The 15541-nt window shown below is 37.9% G+C and overlaps 1 protein-coding gene across 2 annotated transcripts in view; it reads right to left on the bottom strand.

The window, feature by feature from the left end:
* The window catches only part of LOC132841832 (spectrin beta chain, non-erythrocytic 1-like), an 81402-nt gene that overhangs the window by 44698 nt on the left and 21163 nt on the right, over positions 1-15541 (bottom strand). Inside the window, exon 2 of one of the 2 annotated variants that reach the window (XM_060864389.1) lies at positions 15039-15235. In XM_060864389.1, coding sequence (XP_060720372.1) covers positions 15039-15183 — 145 coding nt within the window. In that variant the 5' untranslated portion in view covers positions 15184-15235. Of the gene's footprint in view, positions 1-9925; positions 10383-15038; positions 15236-15541 lie in introns of those variants that run through there. The other variant, XM_060864387.1, reaches the window with a different exon arrangement.

Below are 15541 nucleotides of genomic sequence, written 5' to 3'. Positions count from 1 at the left end.
CCACTGATGTAAAAATTTGATCACAGCATTATGATGCGCTAACAGCGTGAAAGTTTTTTTCCCACTGCATATCATATATACACAATTCAAATGCAATTTCTACTGTTTCCTTTCTTGAGATTCTAGGACTTTCATGTGAATGAAATACATGTAAAAGGGAAACACAGTATTTCAGCTCAGAAAAGAACTATATATACACACACATATATGTATATATATATATGTATATATATGTGTGTGTATATATATATATGTATATATATGTGTGTGTGTATATATATATATATATATATATATATATATACACATACACACACACACACACACACACACACACACACACACACACACACACACACACACACACACACACACACACACACACACACACACACACACACACACACACACACACACACACACACACACACACACACACACATATATATATATATATATATTTATACGGGCTCAAAATTTAACCATATTTAAACAAAGTTTAATAAACAAAGTACCTGATCCCCATGTATACAGCTAGGTCAATTAGAGATAGTGATACGTTTTATTAGATTAGTAAGATTAGATATTGGGTTGTATAGTAATTATTATATAAATGAACACACAGGGAAACAGGATTGAGGTATGAGGATTAAATCTAAATAGTATTTACTTAATCAGTCTCTCTAGGATTTTTTGGAGCTTCTTTCAGCCACAAATAATTGCTTTTTTTCCGCATTTATAATTGTAATTATAGAATTAGTGAAATTGCAGGCACAAGATTCTTCTTTTGAACTCCAGGCAGTGAAGACACATATGCATCACAGCTATCACATGCAGTTTATTGAGTAGCACCACGATGCCAAATATCTCAGATTGTCGTTAACAAACAGAGATCTTATTATAGCTTGCAGACGGTCAAATAGATAGGGCATTACCCGCAGTCAATAAATCAAAATGTCATGAAACAGGCAAACTAAGTCACATCTCGCAGCACAGTGCGAGTTTTAACAAAGTACGATGAGCTCGAGGAATTCGCCTACAGTAACTTTATCTGTGCCACGTAAAACCCTCGACTTCTTATCATGAGATCATACGACAAAATGACGAATTGCTGTACCTGAAATCTCTCAGTGTCAGTAGAACATGGGAATGAGAAAAGACAATGCTAAGAAGGACATTGATCCCTGTAATGTATTGAATGTTCTTAGCCTTGAAGCACAATATAATGAAGGTTATTGTCAGTGTGGCCGTCCAGATTTATATAAATTTTCCATTTATACACACATCACAAGGCTGTCTGTGCAGGGAGGGGAAGAGTGTCAATAACAAATGCTATCTGATTTGTGGCTTGAGTTTAATCATCACAGGTAACCTCTAAAGGTCATATACTGTATAATATACTGTAGTACTGTATAGTGAGTTGCTTAGAAAAAAGAAAAAGAAATCTTAAGAAACCAAAAACTTTATCCATCCCAAAAATACGTCTTTTTTTCCTGAAGGTATGATGTTATTTATATCAACAACTTCCTTTCAAATCAGTTGCAACACTGGTTTCCCATCAGCAACCCAGCTGCAGCTGTTTGGCCCCTGAACAAGGCCCCTAACTCTGCTCCAGGGGTGCTGGATTATGGCTGACCCTGAGATCTGGATTTGCAACAAAAATAGAGACGTCGTCTTCTTCTTTAACAGTTTTTACTATGCAGAGGTTTAAGCTGTTTTTTTTTATTCTCAGTGTTCACACAACACGCTATTACTAATTATGCGATTTGGGACACACCTCTTGATTTACTTCTTTTTAGGTCTGTAAGCAGAACAGTAATCGCGATACTGTCTAGCCTTTAGCCAAGAGTTCTGCAATCATTGCTTCACATTGCTCCTTATATTTTATTCTCAAAGTAGTCCTGGTGTTCAAAGTGACTACACATATACATGCTAGTGTGTGAGATGACCGTGTGCTTGGCTGCTTAGTGCTTAATAAAATGGAGATGTAAAAATGTATTGGGCTGCAAAGAAGATAAACATGTTAATCATTACATAAAAGACAAACAGCTGACATTTTAATTGAACTCTACTATCAGGACTTGCGTCAGTTTATGAGGTGGAAACAACATGGGCAAAGATTTTGTGTTATGAATGGCCCTCAACCAACACATCGGTTGTTACTGAGACTCTAAAGATAAGAAGAGTCTATGGGCCTTTTTATACCTGGTCACTTCATGTGTCTTCTCTGATTTGTTAAAACTGTTCCATTAGGCCAGATAAATGCGTCTTGGCGAATCGGATATCAATCCGATCTTTCTACTCCCGCCCAAAATGCAAATATATTTTACCTCATTTCCAGGGTAATTGAAATGGAACACGCTTTGGTGTATGCGGTTTTCAGAATGCAATCAAAAAGAAGACAAAAAAACGTATGATGTTTATGCTACAAAAAACAACATTTACATTTATTTGTTTCCCGCGCGATGCACGACTCGTGAGTCACTTGCGAGTGACGTACTTCCGTTTGAGAGGAGTATAGCGCTGATATATGTGGCTTGAACAACCACATTCATTTACACCTGTCCAGTTTCATCTGTAATGCGTCCCAGACCACCTCCTGAAGTGGTTTGAGCGTTCGGATTTATATCCGTCTCGAAACCGTTTCGGAGGGCATTTACATCTGGTCTTTTTACGATCAGATAGCTATCTGATCACAGAAAACGCATGAAGTGATCAGATGTAAAAACCCCTATGAAGAGTCTTTATAATAAAAGTGGATTGTAATTCCAACAACAACAATCTATTTGTTCTAATCGATTTAATCTATTGTATCAGTCTATTATTTCTTGTTGAATTTGAGGATTCGCCTGATTCCACACACTTGATTTGGGATGAAATTCTGCAGCCACTCTTGAGCTTAGGCATACAAAACTGAGCATTGCCAAAGTATAATATTAAAATCTTAGATTCAACCCTCTGCAATTACATCATGAATGTAAATTCTCACTGCTCTAACTTTACCATCCTGAGGTTAGGTTTTGTTCTCACAGTGTTGATCATTATAATTCTGGGAAATACCATCATCATTGCAGTTCTGTATAGCTCATCAATGTTAGTCACAAAACTGTCTAGTAAAAATATGGCAGTGGGTCATACTTTGGTGAGGGATTTATGCATAACTGGCTGTTTTACTGCTGATGCTTTACACTTGTGAAGATTAAAGGTAACCAAGTATTTTAAAGGCAGGATCTCCGATTTTTGATAAATGCTTCAGAAAACTGAGTCAGGCCGAATAATAAACAAAAATCAAAATAAACGTGTAGCCAATGAGAAGAAAGGGGCGGGGCTTGTCAATATGCGGTGGAGAGAGTGTTCAGTGCGCATGTGTGACTTTAGCAGAAAGCGGTTTTAACATTGACATGGAGGATAAAAAAAAAGAAAGAAAGCGAAGAAAGGCTTACGATAAGGCAAGAAGTAGGACTCGTGTTAATATAGGATCAGCTTTCCAGCGCTGGAGAGAACTGAAGGAGCGGGAATTTGGCATTTTCACAGATTTGTGTTTCCCGAGTCAATAACCCCTGAGCTAAACGCTGTTACTACACAAATAACACCTCTTTTCTATCGTAGTAATGTAGAGAAGCAGCTACAACCATGTTTTGTGTAGTAACAGCGTTTAGCTCAGGAGTTATTGACTCGGGAATCTCAACTTTACTTAAGACGCCGAGTCGCTTTTTTCCTTCTCGATAGGTGAGTAACGTTGGTTTTGCTTTGTTACACAGAACTAATATATGCCGTCCTTTGCATGATTATGCTTGTGTGTCATTTTTGCTTGTTTGTTTATCTGCAATTGTATTGTTCTTCCCTTCAGCTATGATAAAGACACATTTCTTTCCATTATTTGCCTGGGTTACGTATGTGTGTGTGGGCGGAGCTATCAATACAGGGGTGGGACCCATTTGGGTTAGGGGCGTGTTTGTTTTGGTGATTTCAAATGTTGACACTGGCTTTCAAACATCGGAGACCCCACCTTTAACCAAGTATTTTAGACCCAGCTTCAGGCTTCGGCCTTAGAGGCAGCTTCAGGCTTTGGGCCATAGATAAAGCTTTCAATCAGATGTCCAAATCATACTTTCAAATCAAAACCAATGTGGTTCAAGAAACACAATATGCAATTCTTTGCAATAAACATTTCAGTATCTGGATCTGAACCCTACCAAAATCCTGTGATAAAGAAAAGAATATAAGGAGCATTAAAATAATAAGATCCTGTAAAAAATTAGATATTTTAGGAAATGCTGCTGTTCTCCCTAAATAATATGACCAAACAGATTACATTGCAAATATGTTTTCCAGGAAGTATGAATAGTCATTTCTGTTTTATAGACATGTAGACTTGATATGCACTATTAATTTTTAACTAGTCCTCGTATGTGGAAATATTATTAATAAAAGTCTTTATTGCTGAAGTTGTCACTGATGGGGACTGATGTATTGTTCATGATTAAATACAAGTAAATCAAGTTCTGTAATTTTAGTGCACATTTGATATAGGCATACACATTGGCTCTTAAACTCTACTTAAAACTCGAGTTATCATATATGGTATGGAATTTTGAGAGGTTCAATTCTCGATGATGACTATCAGGGGGAATGCACTGAATCTTTCTGGAGGACAATAAATTTCACCTCTGAATACATCATACGTTCTCAAAGTGTCTGCATTTGTTCACATTCACTCCAAGTAGACAAGAAACAATATTTTTCCAGCCACGTACTGGCTGAGAAGAGCTTCATTTCCTTTGGCAAGTGTGACGGCTCCGCTGAATAAAAATGGTGAGTGGTTATAAAAAGATGCTAAGACAGACTGCTGTGAATAGAACCACTTGGAGACTTATCAAGCCGTCTTTGCGTCGATCAGCTTTGTGCTCGGGTCTTCACATGTGAACATTCAGCAGGAAGGAATTAGTCCGTAATGATCTCAGAAATTACGCTGACCCATTAGATCCTCAGGAGCTCTAGGTTGCACAATATGACTCGACTATAAACTGTTGTAGAAAGGACATTATTTACATTTACATTATTTTCTTTCCAGTGTCACCCAAATGACGATGGGTTTCCTTCTGAGTTTGGTTCCTCTCAAGATTTCTTCCTCATATTATCTCAGGGAGCTTATCCTCACCACCGTCACCTCAGGCTTGCTCATTAGGGATAGATGTTATAAATAAATAGTAACTTAATTTTAAACTTTAAAATGTTTATTCTGTGTGTATTTGTTTCCGTAAGGCTGCTTTGAGACAATGTCCATTGTTAAAAATGTTATATAAATCAACTGAAACTGAACTGAAAATCAAAGACATGGAAATAAAGAATGTATTTGCTGAGATGTACAAAAAGTAAAGCGGTAGTAAAGATGTAGAGTTTCTGTGTTGGACATTCTCTGTGTTGCTTTAAGGATTGGGAAAAAGATTTCAAAGCAAATATGAAACTCCTCCACACACTCAGGACCAGAACAAACAGAACATGATTCAATCCAAGATTCTAATCCTCCAACATTTGTTTTTACTTCAGGTCATTTAAAAAACCCAGTTTCTTTGGTTCAATCATATCATTGCAGAACAAGATGTCTTCCGGCCTCTGGTTTAACGTACTTTTCCTGTTTTATCTTGACATTTCTATGTAGAATCCCCTAGTCATGTGTTCGAACAATATTCATTTTTAAAAAATAAAATAAAAAAAATAAATAATAAAAAATTATAGGATCTTATAAAGCTAGATATTTGAAATTACAGCAATTCAAAGGCTGCCAAAAGTCTAAATATTAAACTTCTGATTCTGTTATTTTACACAAGCTCATAAAGACAGTTGTGTAGTCTGAATATAAACAGGTTGGACTTTGGCTTGTCTTATAGCTCAGAGATTATCTCACCTTGCCCATTCTCTTTAACTGCTATTACATTACATATAACATCTGTGACTAATTTTCAACACAAAAAAAAGCATGGTTGGCGAAGAAGCACAGTGAGAACCTCCTGTTTTAATTATGGGCAGGCCGGAATATGGGAACCATCTCACACCTAGTGACATCAGTTTTGAGGAGTGGAAGCTACAGGACTTACGATGAAAAGTTCACAAGCTACAGTGAACAAAAACAATAGGGTCGGGTTGCTTGTAAATCCAAAAGGGTTTTTTGCTGCTATGGTGAGAAATTTGGAATTAACCAATTGGAATCAAGCTTTTTCCCTACGCTTCCATTTAAAAGCACCTAGCCATGTGATATTTATTTAGTATATTTCATCATACTGCTGTGCAGCAAGTTCCTGGCTACAGCACTGAAAACTCACTAATGCAGTGTTCTTGCTCGTCTCTGGATGGTTCACTTGCAGATGCTTGAATGATTCTGACTGCTCTTCTAATTCATGCATGTCTGAGCAATCAAGATTTTGTTTATTTTAAAAAATGAGCATCATATCAAGATTAAAAAAAAAATACCTCAACATAAACCATCCTGAACATAGTTAGACGCTATGGTAGTAATCAAAGCATGGCTGTTAGCTTGGCTTATCTTCAAATTGATCTGATAAATCCTGCGGTAGTGATTGGGTGCTCCATTCAAATTCTGACAAGAACCAGTGCTAATCTTTCCTGCTCAAGCAATGAAATGAAAGGACAAATGCAAAGCCAAGCGTGGAACAGAAGGTCATTGAGCTGGTTAGCAGCGGGTTGCTTCTGGCTGTCGCTACAATACGCTACACAGAATCGCCTCTTTTAACGCGACACTTCCGCCCCCCTCGTGCCCGGCTTGGCTCTGCGTAGTGACCAGCAAGAATGATGAAAGGTTTCTGTCCAGATCTGGCACAGCAACAACAACAAAAAAGGAACTCTGCATGATCTAGCTGTCAGTGTCAACTTTGTTAGGAGTTTGTTAGCCTATCATTTGAATGCATGCTGGTAACCTTATCGCCTTCACATATCTAGATAAAGACATGGGAAACCACCAATGAAAATCAGCATTTAACTACATATTCCAAAGGACAGACTTTCAATCCTGGACTTGAGGAAAAACATGAGCTGCTTATAGGCTTCTGTAGGAGAAGTACCACAACAGTGCTGCGATATGGTTAGATGAGAACCAGCATTTTAGAAGTGTAATTAATAAAACATGGCAAATGGCCAGTTTTATACTATAAATAAGACAAGACACTGGTAGAAACTACAACTTATTTTGATGAATGATGTCTGTAACTGTAGTGATAAATACATCAAATCTCAATTTAAAAAAAAAGTGTTGCCATTTCACTGTTTTTTTGTGCATTCTGTGACAATCACATTTTCTTAAACATTAGACAAAGATTCTGCACAATGGCCATGTTACACTGCACAATGTTATATACTGTATGGTTAAAAATATTGCTCCTTCCTTTGCGAGAAACAAAAAACGTCCTGTGAGCAGAGGGTCTGCAGGTTGAAACAACTTCTTGTTGAGAGACTTCTGTCCAATTTCACTGCTTACCCTGGATGTAAAGAGAGTTACTGTATCCTCTCTGTATCTCTGCTACCAACCTGTCCAGTTTCCTCTGAACTCTAATCGAGAAGGTGTTTCCATCCACAGAACTGATTCTCAATTAGTCTTTTATGTATTAACCTGTGTAAACCCCAGAGACTGTTGTGTGGAAAATCACCAGAAATCAGCAGTTTCTGTCTATTATTTTAAGCATTGCGGTGCTGCCACACGATTGGCCTCTGATATATATTAATAAATCTCATACAAATCCAGGTCCAGAACATGTGAACAAAGTTGTGGTGATTTCTGAATTCTTCCAGGACATCCACAGGTCACATTTCTTTGTTGTATTAGTTAAAAATTAGATGATATTACACCATATAATGTTGTTATAATTATTATTTAAACATCTTTTCGTCATATTTAAGAAGAAAACAATTAATATAATATGTTAACTGAAGGAATTTACCACTGTGTCTTATGAACCAGGCTGTCAGGTGGACAAAGTGGAGTATTGTTCGCAAAAGACTCCATTCATGAAGGAGAGAAAAAGAGAGGCACAGTAAAGAAATGCAAGAACGCCTGTCTCAGTCTTCTGGACTTCTTGGTGTTGGGATGAGAATTGAATAGTAATCAGACAACTGGGTGTAACTTGAGACAAACCTTCATTAATGGATGTCCAATCACTTAAGGCATCTTCAGGGGTTCACACAATATCACTAATACAAGCGGAGACTCAAAGACATTTGTACTCACCTTTCAAAAAACTATTTAACTCGAGATCCTTTCCGATAGGATAACGCTTAGATATAGTTCTACACAGAACCAAAAAGTTTTTTAAACTGTCTAAATTAAGTGTAGCTGTCAGACATCTGTCTGATCCAACCAGCCTTCAATATACATACCATTATACATTATACATACCATATATAAACTACCATTATAATTATAATGCCTTATCTTATCAATATATTAATATACCACAACACGGACATGCCAACCTTTCTTTCCTACCTCTATTTTCTCTTATCATTTATTAAACTGTTGAAAGTGTGTACCAGTCAACCTCCTACAACTTAAAATTAAACTTACACAAATCAAACACTTCCAGTTACAAAAGACTTTATGTTATAATGACTGCCTCAGACTTCAGACCTGATTTTAGGAAGGCACTCGAAGACATCTGGCAGCGTTCGAACGGATGTGTCAAGAAGAAAGGGCGAAGATTAATTAGAGCCCAAATGTCAAAATGACATGAAATGCAGGGCAAATATTACAACTAAAAGGAGTTTTGGGGGAGTTAGAACAGAAAAGGGCCACAATGCATTTCGGAAGAGTGGAGAATGGAATGTGTGAAGTGATCATTTTGATGTTTCAATATTGATTTCTAAACCAATAACTAAAAAAAAAAAAAAAAAAAAAAAAAAAAGACAGACAGACACCAAATACTTATTTGGTCTTCATTTTATCACAATAATAGCCATGGGGGTCACAGTCCAGTGACTTCTGTGCCGGTCCCAAGCCCGGATAAATAGAGAGGGTTGCGTCAGGAAGGGCATCCGGCATAAAACATTGCCAATTCTAACCATGCGAGTTGTCAGTAAGATTTTATCACAATAATATGGAAGGGAAATAAAAATTGCTACCCTTCAGCAAAGTGGTTTCAGTTGTGTGTGATTTTGTTGCTTTTAACAAGCAAAAGCAATAAATACAAAAAAAATCTTTAACCGAGTCATTGTTCGCCAAGTGTGTCTTTAATACATCGGTTATTTGGCGATAGTCAATTATACAGTAGCATTTGATGCGTAGAAAAAAAAATATATAAAAACACTTCTGCATCTTATTTATAATCATTATATTGAAATTAACTGTTGTTGTATGCAAGTTGTAACTGGACTTTCACATACTGTTACAGATTACTGGATATTTCATCTAGTATGAACAAAGCAGCTCCAACTTGACTGTACTCTAACTGCAAGTTTATGATGGTGCACCTCTGCTGAATTACTGCCTCTTCACAGAGTAGCGTGAAGGTAAATACCTTCTCCTGTAACCTTTCTGCTGTTGTCACAGACAAGCCAAAACAGCAGGGTGGAAAACTGCTCTGAAATCCATAGCAATAGCAATAAAATAAGGTTTCTCTCAGGAATTAACATTATGTTAATCAGGCAACAAAGTTAACCTGACATGTGAGAGCACACATACCCCCCCACCTTCACACACACACATCAGAAAACTACCAAGCTCCTCCTCATCCTCTCCTACTTCTCATTAATATTTCACAGGCTGATAAACCTCCTCTGTAAGGTCTTTATGATCCTGGTGCTCTGTGTCTCTCATTCCACTCTCTAAGGTGTCAGTATGGTAAAGGTGGATTATAAGCGCTGTGCAGTCGAGTTTATCTGTCCGTAGTTACAGCTGAACAAAGTCTAGGTTACTTACCTTGCAGTTGCTTAAATCGACCCTCCAGCATGTTATAGTTAAAAGCGGCAGCACCATAACTGGGGCCAGGACTGGAGCCTTGGTACGATGGTCCTGGCCCTGGAGACAGGTGCTCAGGGGAAAGATGCTCAGGAGAAACACCTCCAGGAGATAAAGGTCCAGGGGTCAGGGGTCCAGGCATACTGGTAGCTCTCTGAAGCTCCATCAGTGTGCTAGAAAGTAATGTGTCTTCTTACAAACCCTTCTCAACCAACAAACACCAGACTTGAGGCTGTCCAAGCATCCAGCTTGTTCTGGCTTAATGTAACTGATGCTCAATCACAGGCAGACAGCATGATTTTTTCCTCTCCCGCAACGCTTAAAACAGACTATCCTCATTTTCTGTCATCCCTGAGACCTTCAGACTGAGAGACACGAGTAAATGAGAGAGCATGTGCAGTAGGCTCAAGCATACACTGAAGACAGCCCTGAACAAAACAGAGCACACCTTTCACAAGCCATGGGGAAGTAGGGGGTGGAGACTGAGGCTTGGCATTGGCCCAGGCAGCCTATCACGGTCAGTGTGTTCCATGGTGATGTCAGCATCGTATTAGCATAAGGAGAGGTGGGAGGGAGAGAGAAGGAGAAGGTGGTGGGCTACACCATTCTGTCATGATGGGGGGAGATGAGCAGGATGTTCACTGTTGCCAAACACAGCTGGAGCTCTTAACAGAGACAAAAAATTATTTTTGATGTTTGACAGCAGGAAATGTTTATATAAAAAAAGACTCTGTAACTGAATAAGTTAAGACCCGACAAACCCTTTATGGGGCAACAAAAGAAGAGCAAGAAGCTTTTTTAGCCGCGGCTGCACATGAATATGTGGGACAGACAAAAATGCAGTGGCTTTTGAGTGGTGGAACAAAGCAGGGGAATTATTGAGCACAGTTTTCATGTGATGTGCTCAGCACAACAGCCCACACTCAGCTTGCCTCAGCTGCACTTTTCAGGAAAGTCAATCCCCCCCCTCAACCTCATATTTTTGTATCCAGCCCATTAAAACAAGTCATCATCTCGATTTCTCCTGAACAAACACACTCATTCCTGGATCTCTTTTTTCCTGTCAGTTTTCAGTTTCTTGCCATCAGGTCCAATTTATGTCAAAAAAAATATAAATCCTGTTACATCTGGGGTGAAACCATGTGCTTTTGCTCACCAACACAGCAATGTTCTCAGGTATCTGTTCATATTTACATGCATGTCACTAAAAACCAAATGTATACTTGTATGGAAAAATGATGCAACAAATTCTAGTAATATATCTCCATAGTAAAATAATAATCATCATCATCATCATCATCATAATAAAGCATTATATTGAATTGGAATATTAAAATGCTGCTGTTGAGTGATGGAAAATAAAGACATCAGCTGGTGGGAAACATCTAAAGATAAACACATCATGGTTCATTAATTACTTCAGCCTTCAGTAAGTATTTATCTTTAAATTCCTCCAAACAGCAGGGTGTGTTTTCAGCCGTTCAAGTCTGACCCGAGCAGCAGTGCAGGCTGAAGCCAAACTGTTACACATTATGCACTGATTGTGAAAAGATTTTTATCTTATCGTTTTAATTTATGGTTCTTTGAGCAAAAATCTATAGAACTAATTTCATTAACAAGAAGAAAAAAGTGAAATTGTTTTAGGGTCAGTAAGTAGAATGAATTGTGTAAATCTGAATATATTGTTTTAGTATGAGAAACAGACCTCCTGGTGGTCCACCAGCAGGATCCTGTGCTCTCATTGCCGTGGTGGGGGTTCGATTCCCGGGCAAGGAGCTAGCCCAGCCACTGAAGAGTTAACTCGCCAAGATAAAATGGAAGATCTGAAAGGGCATCTGGCATAAAACCTGTCCCAAATCTTATATGTGGACCACATGATCTGCTGTGGTGACCCTGAACCGGAAGCAGCCGAAAGAAAAAAAAGAAAAAAAAAAAAAAAAAAAAAACTTAGTATGACGGATGTTCTGAGGAAAAAAATCTAACAGCTACACCTGAAAAATATTTATTTTCATTAAAAACTTCATCATAATTTTTTATTTGCCACCTCTTAAACTACCTAAACTAAATGGTAGTAAAGAAGGTATCATATATTTATAAAAAAAATAAAATAAAATAAAAAAGTAGCTAGCTAGCTTGATAGGATTAGCATAGGAAATAGATTCCTTCGCTAGTTAGTTAGCCAGCTACGGAGAGAGAAAATAAAAAAGTGAAAAAGAAAAAATATACTTTTATTAACAGCAATTGAGAAATTGGTAGGTTCTAGTTACGATAGCGTCAAGCTATTCATGTACATCGTGTGAAACAAACAAAAGAATCTTTAATTTAATATGATAGCCTGTTATATACATGGCTAGTGTGATAGATAGAGAACTAGTTAGAAAGTTGTCTAGTTATCTTTATGATTAAATTAAGTAGTGCATTATGTTGATGAATTAATAGCAAATCACAGAACATCAATATCATTATCATTCAGTTTAAATCTGAAAAAAATTGTTCTGTGATATAGCGATACGTTCTTCGCAAAGCTTTAACATTTTCCAAAAGACACCAAATAATTCTCTCAGTTTAAAATAACAAACTAACATAATTCACATTCACTTAGTCAGCAACTAAGAATATATATATATTTTACACATCTTTCATTTAGTATCAATGTGGATTCATATGCCCTCGACATGACCGCCAGCAACAAACATGTAGGACTCTCTTGAAGAATTTCACACCATAATTCATCTTCACCTTTCTGTAACCTTGTGTGATCATTTGCTTAGCTGACTTTCAGAGCGTCCCACAGCTAAGAAACAGGTTCATATCCAATTCCCCGATCGCTCTGAAGTTATTAACCAGGTCATGACTGGCAGCTGCCTTTAAAGTGTTTGTTTAAAGAATAGCAGGAAAAAAGACTGAGGGGAATGTTTAAGGAAAAGCAGGAGGCTGGTGAGCAGGAGAATAAAGCGTCTTTGTGGGCTGGTTTTAATTATTCAGCACGGCCCAGCCGGCCTTGCAGAATGTGGCGATAGCCTCCAAGAGCACCCCCGGATGCTGACATAGCCTTGTCGCATGTGACTCACAGACTGAACTCACTCCCCTCTGGAATGAGCTGATTTCGGATCAATCGTAGCATCAAAAGAAAACCACATGATGACAAAACAGATCAATGCCTCAGCCTCACATAGATTTCTTGAAAGTTACCAATGGTTTTTGTAATAAACACTTAAAACACGGATAGAAGAATGAAGTAAAATTAATCTGGCAAGACGAAAATAGCCTTCTACTTTCCGCTACAATTTGTCATTGACAAAATCTCATTGAATACATGCAGCAATATTTAGTGGACTTTTAATCTAGGAGTTTTTTTCAATTATTTATTTTGGCCAGTTACACTAAGTTCAAGAACACAAACTAAATTGTTAAGCTGAAGGAGATCGACTCGTGTCTACAGTGACTAAGCAAGGCCTGAAACAAGCCTGAAAATTTAGACTCAAAGCTGAAATGACAGAAGAGAAAATAAAAGATGCTGAAGAGTTCATGAAGTAACAACAGAGTCCAGCACCATGTGGCAGTGAAAGGCCCTGGCAGAGTGTGAGACCATGAAGTGAGCCATGAAGCTTCAGTAACTCTTGCATATTTAAGGAGCGTGTGAATTATTTAGCTTCCTGTATGGAACTTGAGTAGATTCGTCTGCTATTCAGTGAGCTGATATACAGAAGCTACACAACAGAAACCTGGTGTGACACTAGCAAGCGAGCGCATGAATGACGAGGGGCCAATTTTAGAAACCCTTTGTGCCCGAAATACTACCGTGCATTTCAAAGTTCGGGTACGTACATGATTACAGAGCCTTAGGGACCTCAATTACATCTACATCTTAGAACCAATTTCTTCTCTAATTTAAGATACGTGTCTGTACATTTACAGCATTTAGCAGATGCTTATCCATAGCAACCTTCTCATTTTATACACCTCAGCAATTGAGGGTTAAGGGCCTTGCTCAGGGGCCCAGCAGTGGCTGCTTGCTGGACCTGGGATTTGAACTCACAACCTTCTAATCAAATAGTCCAATACCTTAACCACTTACCCCATTCCACTTTAATGGGAACATTTCACATAATTGTCCAAACAGGCAATTACATGGCAATGCATAAAATCATGTAGCTACTGTAGAGTTAATGCTCATATCAGACATCCCAATGGGGAAAAAGCATGATGTCTGTCATTTAAACCTTAGCATGGATGTTGGTGCCAGATGGGACGGCTTGGGAATTTCGAAACTGATGATATTCAGGGAATTTTATTCACAACAGTCTCTAGAGTTTACAAATGATTGTGAGAAAAAGATCCAGTGAGCAGAAGGAAATTCCAAAAAAAATGGAGAGATTAGAAGAGAATGGCCAGACTGGTTTGATCTGACAGGAAGTGGCTCAAATAAGCACTCTTTATAACCACAGTGAACAGAAAAGTTGCTCAGAATGCACAAACACTGTCAGTCAAGAACAGGAAACTACAGGATGCTACAACAGGCACAGGAAACGTCACTAAAACTTTTTTAGCTGGAGAAAAAACTTTTTACAAAATATAATTCCTTAATGTCCATCGCTGTTATTTTTTGTTCGAACGAGACAAGAATCTTTACACAATGTAACACGAACAGACTGTCCATTAGGTTAACAAAATCTCCCTTATAAAAGAACACAGTCTTCTTGGTTTAGTTTTTAAACCCGGTGCTACAGTGAAACCGAGAATGCCACGAAATGTTCCAAATGCTTTAAAACACCATTAAAATATTTTAAAACATAGCAAATGCCTGTCCCAAAATTCAAAAAGATACCAAAGGGCTCCTTAAATTGTTTTGTTTTTCTCTTTTTTAAAAACCTGTAGCTATATCTCTAGAGGTTTCACATGTAAAGCTCATAATGTTTCTATTATTTTAACATAGATTTCTTTTTTACAAGGACCATCATAGTGGAAACTGTAACTGAGTCGAAAAACGAATCACTTTTACAACTCATCTGGTTAAAGATGAACTAGTTTGACAAATTATACCAAAAACAATTTGATTTTCTATTGTACTGACCTGCCAGGGCCTTGATGCGGGAGCGTTCGAACAGACGGGCTGAGCTGTTCTCATTGTCCCACTCTTCCACGTCCCAGCGGTTGTTGACGTCGCTGTACTGCTGCTGGATCTCCATGTGGTCATAATCTGCGGCTACCGACGTCATATTGAGCCTTCACGGCTTGCAGCTACTCATCAGCCCCTTTTCAGAAAAACACCTGAAAAGACAAAGAAATATAGTCACTAACTCTAGTTCAAGGTATTTGGCATTAACAACTAAATAAAAGGTTGAAATTAAAACCTTCTCATTAACTACAAGTAACATGTATTTAAAATATTCACCTGGAGAAAATAGTCACTTCTATAATATTCTTGTTGTACTTAATTTATTAACAATGCCTGACATGCTATTGGACAAATCTGTTTATTTCCTAAGACCTAGGGTCACTGACTTTCTCACCGTGTCCTAATGTAGCCTAGATGGATTAGAGCACCATCTGTTGGTAAAGAAGTACTACAACGGT

This window comes from Tachysurus vachellii, chromosome 2 (genome assembly GCF_030014155.1).
Source record: "Tachysurus vachellii isolate PV-2020 chromosome 2, HZAU_Pvac_v1, whole genome shotgun sequence".
In the NCBI taxonomy this organism is placed as follows: domain Eukaryota; kingdom Metazoa; phylum Chordata; class Actinopteri; order Siluriformes; family Bagridae; genus Tachysurus; species Tachysurus vachellii.
Note: the sequence above shows the minus strand (reverse complement) of the source record. Positions and strands in the feature narration are given on the sequence as shown.